The sequence below is a fragment of the Varroa jacobsoni genome, unplaced genomic scaffold (assembly GCF_002532875.2).
Source record: "Varroa jacobsoni isolate VJ856 unplaced genomic scaffold, vjacob_1.0 contig03138, whole genome shotgun sequence".
In the NCBI taxonomy this organism is placed as follows: domain Eukaryota; kingdom Metazoa; phylum Arthropoda; class Arachnida; order Mesostigmata; family Varroidae; genus Varroa; species Varroa jacobsoni.
The window spans coordinates 22,824-32,331 of record NW_019214961.1 but is presented as its reverse complement, the minus strand read 5'-3'; the positions used below and the strand labels follow the sequence as shown (position 1 = coordinate 32,331).

Below are 9,508 nucleotides of genomic sequence, written 5' to 3'. Positions count from 1 at the left end.
GCTGTTTCTCTTCTAGTATATAAGAAAGCTTTCCAATATCATCAATCTAATTACGTACGATGTGAGATTTTGCTTGGCACCACGTCCCGCTTCGTTCACTGTTCACATGGTGTCGAAAGTAAATAATGGCTTCGAACACAACTGAGGAATTAGTAATTAACCCGCTAATTCATAATTTTGTTACCTACCTGCTGCGTAATTAGAACTAGACTCTTATCATCTAACGCTATCTATACTTCGTATATCGTTGTCTTCGAAACACTGCCGTAACAGATGCGCTATGGAATTCACGACGGTATTGATCTTAGGCCACACGCTTTTTGTTTCTTTCTTACGCCGAGTACTATGAAATACTCGAGAGTTCTGAACATAAGCTGCAACATTTTGTGAAAGCTCATCCGCAAAAACTGCTCGTTTTTATTGTCTCGCATCAATTTTAACCGAAGTCAGCAATTAACCCTCAGTCACTGCTGCTCTACAATTAAACCTATGGCACATGTATTTTGTGTTTCAATGCGTCTTACGTATGAAAGGTCTCGGTATTCACCAAAGGTTCGTGAATTTCACCTTTGTCATATAGCTGAAAAATGGCATATCTTCATGCTGGTGGTATGTAAAATAAGTGCGTGGTATAGTTCATGCTAGTGTATATATATATATATAGTTTGCTGTCTTAACGAGCGTCATGCTAGTTGCGAACGCAGGGCCAGTCACCCTTCTATCCTATGACTAGCAACACAGATCTCACTACGATTGGATACCTATTACTGACGATAACATGGCAGGTTCTCGAAATGGCGATGATTTATATATAGACGCAATTCCTCATATATACTGTATGCTCTAACAGGAGGACGGAACGCGATGGAACGCTGGAACAAAGGTAATCACATCTAAGAAAAAGCAGCTTTTAGTGGATTTCATAATACAAAATAGGCTCAGAACAATGTACCCCACCGTAGGAATAGCATGTGTTTTGTCGATGAATCGTACTACATTTTTGGGTAGGGGTCTTTAATCTTGTGTAGCATAAAGTTAGAATCAAGCTGGCTCAAATGATGTAACAGGGGTATCGATTTAAATGAGGTGGCAAACGAGAGACAGGAGAATGTTGTCCAAATAAAGACTTCCTAGCTTTATTAGTTAAGATGATTGGCTGAGCCGACATTGTTTACACCCGTTCCTGTCTTCTGCACATTCACACACCTTGAAAGATTTGGTATTCAAATTTGAATAAGGAAATGCTAGCAGGTCTAAATGTCTAAAGTTCAAATTTTGCCAAAGATTGTCCACAGTCGCATAAAATCATATCCTCCGCATTTTACTGGAGTTAAAACCTGCTTCCATCCGACTTGATTATCTCGCATTTTCACGAAAACGGACAATAAATGTAACAATACGCATCGACCTATAATCAAACTCAATGTGTTCCTATTTGAGATATCACCATCGCTGCACAGAGGAATAAGGCTCAGCATCCGCACCAAGACTAGACTAGCAACAGGTTCTACAGAACTTTTTTTAAAAAAATACAATATTTTTTTAGATTGAAAGGTACGCGAAATACCAAAACATATCAATGGAGCAAGACGGAACTGTTCGTATGTCTAAAAGTCGAACCTTAAAATGTATTGACTGGCACATAAAGGGCACTCGGTTATGAGAAGGGTAGGCAAAGAGAAAGTGGAAAACAAAGGTAAGTGTAATAATCCATTTTATGTTATGCTTAACCAAAAGATCATCTAGAGTTCAGAGCAGATGAACGATCATGGATGGGACGATGCACCTAAATGATCAACACGCTCATAACATGAGGCAGTTTAGAAATTTGAAGTGAAGTAACGTTCTTCCTTTAATTAGTAGTCGTTCACTATAACTTCTTATTTATATTATAATGACATAGTGAATTCGTTCGAGGTTTGATATATATTTTTTTTCGTTTCGACGTGCTCTTAAGGTGGGATTTCGAAAAATCCACTGCGGAAAAACGTTGGACATTCATAGGTCTAGAAGCAAGCACTCGCATAGAAGACACAAAGTATTAGAGGAGTGCTTACAATCTTTGTAAAACAACATATGTGCTATATGCTAAAATTCAGCCCGAATGAAACAGCATTGCCCACCATGGTTAAGGTTTAACATACGAACTTGATACCGAAACTTCCAGAAATGGTCGTTTACACAGACGTACGTCCTATGGTTCGACGTTGTCAGTCCTTCAGAGCGACTCGTTTACTTCAGTTCAACGTGGGAATTCCCAACAGTGTCGGTTGCTTTGCGACGACATTCAGTCCATTTTGTCTTGCTCCCTGGGCCTGGATACAGGAAAATCTTGATCTCTTCATGATCGACACAGAAAACACATAGAAGATCTATAATGGTATCGTAGATTAATTTTCACCTGCAGACGATGCACGGATTTTGATTTCGGTTCATCTGAAAAATATGCTATTCTCTTAGTCAGTGTCCTAAAGAGTCGTACAGATCCTATTTGAAGTTACCGACATTTAACATTCGGCCCTTTTCCTATCCTATAAGCATGCGCTAAAGAAGACTACACAATCCATAGGAAGAGATAGGTCGGAGCGATCTTGTCTTACACATCTACCGAGAGATTTTGCATTAACCTGGTAAAATATAGTGCTGGCCATCCAATAAGACCTTTTTCAGAACTTTTTCCTACTGTTGATAACAAAGCCAGGTCTAGGCCAATGGGCTAAACTTGTCCGGTCGCCGTTCTTCTTTAGTATGTGTCTTCGTTATTAAATAAATCATCGTTTACACGTTCTCGGTCCTCACTTCTCTCGATCAACCGCAATCATACTTCAGCAAGTGGGAAAGTAAGTAATCTAAGGGTAAACAGTAGTACAGCTGTTGAACAAAGAGCGCGCTAATGTTTCGTAGCTGGCAACAAAGACAGCCTTGACCTCAAAAATAGATTGTTAACTATTTGGGATAGAATGAAAGTCTGGGCGTCTGTTTCCAAAACGTTAAGTTAAAAAGAAAACACCTTTTGGTGCCATGACCTCCATTGTCGCCCCTCAAATTGCTACTGCTGTCGCGAAGGTAAACTTTGGTAGATGAACAGATTTGCCTGAAGGCAACCTATAGCGCCTTAGGCATTATTTACTTTTCGCGTATTTCCTTATGAGGCCAGGCATTGTGGGGTGGAACAGCGACAGACGGGACACTACCTCTAACAAGGAACAAAATCTCAGCCTTCAAGACTGACAAAGCAGCACCGGAAGTCACATGTACGCATCAAAAGCAAAGAAACGTCTTTATCCAAAAGAGAATATTCAACATTCCGCAAAAGTTCTTATGAGCGGGTGAAGCCGCTGCGCATGTCACGGTTGATAAAGGAACATGAGCGTAGGAGATATTCTATCGGATTAAGTGGTTCATTCTCTAAGCACCGTTATTATTTACAAGGATCATATTTATCTAAATTGTGCTTAACTTGCAGGGTAGCTTATAACTTATTGAACATACTAGCTTTGGCGACTCCATACACTATCTGATATGAATGGAAAATTTCAACTCTTAGGGTCATGAATTTCACTTATCGATTTCACAGAAATATTTCCAGCACAAAGATATTTCCAGTAGAACCAAGCACAACGGATACTAGACACTGATAATTGTATACGCCGTTCGCACGTATGTAAAAAAAAAACCTATGGATGAAAATCAGCTACTGCCTGTTTTAAAGAGTGCTAATTGTAGGCGTTTATATTCTGTAAGGCTTGTTTACCTAAACGACCGACGCAATCTATGGTGACGATTATTTTTTGGTGTGTCGTTGTGGAGTCAGGTACATGAGTTTAGTCTTTCTCTCGCTTTACTCGCTTATCGAGAACTTTTTCTTTATTATGCAAACAATTCTACAAGCAAATGAAGGATTGTCAAAAACAGGAGGAAAATATATACACTCGCTAGTTATCTAGAAAACCGTTTAAAAGAGAATCAAGAGTTTTATGCTCAAATGATTTCAGTGAGAGCGTGGGCGTTCCACGTGTCAGTATTTAAAGTGATGTACTTCATAGCCAATAAGGACCGAACCATAATAATTTCAAAGGATAATTGCTATCAGGCAATTCGAGTACGATTTTAGAAGCCCATGTTAACTTGCCAGGTTCACGCCGGTACAAACTCACGATTTTTTCGAACGGACACGTTTACTGCGAGGCCTTGTCGAAATAAAAAGTGGTAAGCTTCGGTAAATAATGATCCGAATGCTCCCTAGCTAGGTCTGCCTTGGCTCGCGACTTGCATGCTCCAAAAAGAAAATGCTACAGCCTTTTAGAAAGCTCTGAATGAACGAAGAAAGGATTTACTATGTTGGAGTAGCTTTTTCCCAATGCATTTCAGTCTTCCTTTCTTTGGCTCACAGAGGTCGCTGGTCCTCCCGCACATTACTGTTGACACTACAGGCGCAACACTCCAATCTGGCGAAATATCCCACGCGCTTCCGTTCATAGGAAACGGCATTATCTCTCAAATAGATTTTTGGTATAAATGCATTGGAACAGTTTTTCCTTTTTAGCTTCACTGCTTTATTGCTGCTGAAATACCCTTAGGTTTGTATTGATTGATCGTTTAGAAGTACGTAAATGGCCTGTTCAGTAATTTAATATTCTACAGAACAAATTGGTTTTCAGCTCTGGTTAACGGCAACTGAACTTCGGCAAAACTTCCCACATTTTGTTTATCACTATCTACAGATATGCCAAACCTAGTTACGTTAGACAATGAACCACACAGATGAAGTGTTTGTTTCGATTTCCTTTAAATCGTAAAAGCTTCTTTTCAGACGGTTCTGAGATACGAAAAGTTACTCCTTTTTTGATCGCTTGATACATCTTAAGTTTACGTTTACGAAAGGAAGCAGACGTCGAACTTTTGACATGACATTACTGTAAAGTATCAACCTAGTTATTTTGGAAACAGCTTTTGTACTCAGGGGCATCAGCTGTGGTTACCGTCGACTGCTTACCATAGCTGACTAACGATGTGCTTAAAACAGACAACGGCTTCTTATCGATTGAACTAAGCTGTTGGCTATAGAATGGTCATTGCCGATATCTTCTCGTTTGATGTCTACCGAAAAACTATTCATTGATTCAAGGTACTGCTTTCTAGCTGCTGGGTCTGCTGAAATGCAGTTGCTTGTGGTCTAGGGTTTGAAGTTGCTTCTCGAGCGAATGGATGGGCGCGAGTCGAGGTAGGATATTTTGACGAGCATCGTACTCATGTTGGCTGCTTCATTTAGAATTGGCTGTGTGTACGTCGTAAGCCGACCTGGAGAGTCACTACCTAGCGCTGGTGATACACATCAACATTGGTTTACTGAGTATATTTGTGCTTTTCCTCTGACTGGTCTTCGATTAGGAACATCTTCGTCCTTCGCGTTAGCGTTAGCCTGTCGCGCTCCGTCAACATTAAATATGTGATATGCAAAAACTTTATGCAGTATGATGCTACAAGCGTTCATTCTGTGATAACAGTGTGAAGTATCGCTGAAGTGATTATCGATTATGCCGCGTGCCGAACAATTAAAGGAAATAAATAGATTATTCCCTATATATATATATATATATATATATAGATTTGTCGACAGTACTTTGCTTTAGTTATTAACTTCTACATTGCACATCTGTGAATAGGATTTTGCGTTAGTACGAGGATCTCTATAGGCCAGAACTATATAGAACAGAACAGGAAAATAGTTTATAGAATATTCGATATCACGACTACGTTAAACTATTTTCCTCTGTAATCGTTGTCACGTTCTCCTCACGCAGTATGACCACCCGAAGCGGTGACCTTCACCTATCGTTTGTTTGGTATTTTACTTATCGACATTCTAGTTCCTATAGGGCCATGATACTGTCGACAAGTGGTAAAAATATAGTACAGGGTATACAGCAATGTGCACCCTATTATATGGCCTGGCTAGAACGAAACAACACCGATCAAGCAGCGATATGCTGATAAAAAGGTCGTGGACGAATCGGTGACTCGCAGCCAGCTAACAAAAGTCGACACTGGCAAGTGCTATATAAGGAGGACAGCAAAAATCAGTGACAGAAAAACCGTTAAAATCTATCCAACTGCAGAGCAGTAAATACACTGTGCGAACACGTGACCGTTCTTCAGACCGATCTTCACTGCTATAAACCAGTACAAGTTAAAACGAGGTACTATCGAAGTGGCCTCGGCTGCAAGTCGCAACGCTAAATGTACGGTACGAAGGGTCAAATTCAATCAGAAAATGCTTCTCTCGGGTCAAGTAAGTGGCATAACTAGAAAGGCGAACGAAGGAAAGGGATCCAGCGACGCGATAAAAGTAAAGCGGATAGAGCCTGTATTAGCGGATCAGGCACGGTACTGCAATTACGATAACGAAATTAGAGTTCAACGAAGTGTCAATCTCAAAATGGATTGTTTACGGCTTAGATGAACGGGAAAAGAGCAACAGCAGGACGTTCGACATGAAGTATAAGCATCAATGATTAGATAACGTTAAGATATGCACTATTTACGGGAAAGATTATTTGGCTACTGGAACTTGTAACTGAAAGTTGTTACTGAATTGCTCGATAATATCGCTAGTATCGATATAGTTATTTGAATTCAATGTCGTCTCTTCTCGTTAGTCCAAGTTATATCCAGTATTAAATATTAGTATCTTTAATAAAACCTTACGAAAATCGACACATACAACTGCTCTTCTTGTGTTTACGGGAAACTATTATTACCAACTACGATTACAGATCTTTTTGAACATTGTTGCAAAAATGCAAATTTAACCAATGCCGTATCAATAGTGCCTGCCATATATTGTCACTGTCATCAACGTATCGCTGGCGAACACCCGAAAGAATGGTATCGTCTACACTGATTGAATGGAATACGTTTCGAAGAACCCAAACCGTCTCATCCGCTTAAAACACATTTTACGTGCTCGCGTACATTTTCTCACGGTTAAGCAGAAAAATACGTTTGAATTAGCTGCATGTTACCTGGCGGGCCTTGGGCAGATGCTCACGTTCATGTACTCCAGCCGAACTGCAGGGTTCATGGCCCATTCAGGCTGGCTTCAGTTTATAGATATCTGTATACATGTACGGTCAATTTATCTCTATAAGTATACGTAATGGCGGCAACCTTCACCGCGGAACAGGCAACAACAAATGTAAACCAGAAATAGCTAAGTTTTCTAAAACTTTTTTCGAACACCTATAAATATTTACCATGATCTTTTATATCACTCGGCTCATGTTGATTTTAAGCTTGAACTTCACCGCTTTCACTGGTGATGAGGTTCTTTACAATTTTTGCACGGGGTAGCTATGGAAATACGCGATTGGTGAGAGGCACTGTTATCCTTTGGCGTCGTTGAATGGCCTCCGTGCAAATTGTCCTCAGTAGATGCTTTGCAAGGCAGAGCTTGTGGTATCAGCGAGAACCCAAACCCTGGGCATGGTTCTGCTATATAATGGCCGAAAAAGTAAGGCGCTGTCGGTATTGGCTGTGGGTTTACTTGGCCTGGCGCTTGTAGCCCTGTTTGATTTATCGCTTGCAGCCCTGCTTGGGGTATGGGCTGTAGCACTGCCTGGTAACGTGAAAGGTTTCCAAACGCCGTCTGAGGCTGGATAATACCAGTCGCTACACCAGCTGGCTGTAAGGCAGCGTGAATCGGCAGCCCCGACGGAAAATTTTGAACGTTAGGCTGTATGGGTTGCAAATTGTACACATACTGTGGTTGTACAAAAGCGTTCGGAGGCGTCAGTCCTTGTGGAGCCTGTGACGAAGCCGTACTGCCAAATGTTGACGAAGGTGATTGTTGCGGCGATGAAAGAAGTGAAGCAGAGTCGAACTGAGGGCCGTAGAGCGCTGGTACATAAGGACCCGTAGGTTGAGCACCATGCTGCTGCGCCGACTGCACTGCCTGAAGATTGAACATGGGCAGTTGTGGCAGAGACTGCTGTGCTTGACCCATAAGTTGTTGTGGTGGGCTTGGAACATGACCTTGCAGGATCAGCGGTTGCAGCGCAACGTGCTGTGGCAAACTATGAACATTGTACATTTGCTGATAGGGATAAGGTACGGGCCCAGACCCATGGGTCTGGTTATTGACTACGAAGGGTAGGGCCCCTGCAGCGTAGCCGGGTGCGCCTGCTTGTAGACCCAGTTGTGCAGCGGACTGCTGTAATGCGGCTTGAATGACTTCTGGAGGTATGTTGAGCACCACATAATCGCCGGGTTGCCCCGTAATTGGGTCCATCTGCATATGCATTCTGATGAGTTACAGGAGTCACTAGAGAAAATCGTCTACTCTGCTTTCCGAAGTTTGCTACTAGATTACATACAATATACTTATGAAACTCGCATTACTTCGTTGTTACAACACAATAATCCTACCTGAAATCATTATCGGAAGCTTTGCGAAAACAAAACAAAAATAGACCAATGGGTAGATTGCTGGTCAAGTTTAGAGGTCGTATTAACATAGAACTCGAAGGATTAAATGTGACGGAATTAGTTGCAGGTATCATAATAATAATATTTGAAAATTGAAAAACAGGATGTGCTGCCTAGGACAATATGCAAACGAAATTTTCGCACCAGCGGACGCCGAGAACGAACTGCATTATACCCAATGGTTAATTTAAACCACACTAGTCATCGATAGTCAAAGAAAAAATCAACAAAGTGGACCCTGTATAAGCGCACTCTCGAAAACAGTCGTTTTCTTCACAAATGCACGCACACATACATCCATCAGCCGCCGTTTATATCAATCTAAAGCGAAATCAAGCTTATGTCATTCAGTCAGATTGAAATTAACTACTCAACTTATGTCTTTCTATAAGGTCGAGAGAAAGATTAAGGATAAACACTGCTAACACACGATTATATTCATGTATTCGAGTATTCAGCAAATGACGCCGCTAAGTTTCGTCGCGGTATCGAGGCCAGCTAGCAGACGTCGCAGGCTAGGTGAGTTCTGTGCAATTGTTCAGTATTCAGCTAAGTTCACTTGTATTCAGGATTAACTCCTGAATCGCTGACGCAGGATTTGCTGCTGCTGGTTCTGATAGCCTGGCAAGGAAATGAAAGCCCGGGTACAGAATTAACAAATACAGAGATCTTGCAGTGACCGAATGCAAAGTAAGGGCAGAAACAGACCTGGGTACTGCCAGTTGTAATTATAGTACCACAATCTTGCGAACTTGCAAATTGTCTCCGCAGTCGCCATGCGGGACAAACAACGACTACAAAAGAGAGCTACAGGGCTGATATCAAGCAAGCTGAAGCACCTGTTGATTGCGGGCGGTGGTTGGAAGACTGCGAAGAGAAAACTTGCTATGCACAAACCTTACGATACTATACAAATGTTCATAGCAATCAACGAGAAAATAGAAAGTGCAAACAAAAACAGTCTTACACGTCTAATCGCGCGCAGTCGTGCAGAATCTCCATAACGCGAACAGTACCTCAA

The 9,508-nt window shown here is 41.4% G+C and overlaps 1 protein-coding gene across 1 annotated transcript; it reads right to left on the bottom strand.

The window, feature by feature from the left end:
- Positions 1-1,819: 1,819 nt before the first annotated feature.
- LOC111272750 (uncharacterized) lies at positions 1,820-8,623 on the bottom strand. Its single transcript, XM_022854365.2, has 2 exons — positions 7,257-8,623; positions 1,820-2,436 (listed from the first exon to the last, which is right to left on the bottom strand). Exon 1 carries the CDS (start codon positions 8,300-8,302, stop codon positions 7,313-7,315), a length of 990 nt encoding a protein of 329 aa, XP_022710100.1. The 5' UTR covers positions 8,303-8,623; the 3' UTR covers positions 1,820-2,436; positions 7,257-7,312.
- Between the last annotated feature and the right edge of the window lie 885 nt (positions 8,624-9,508).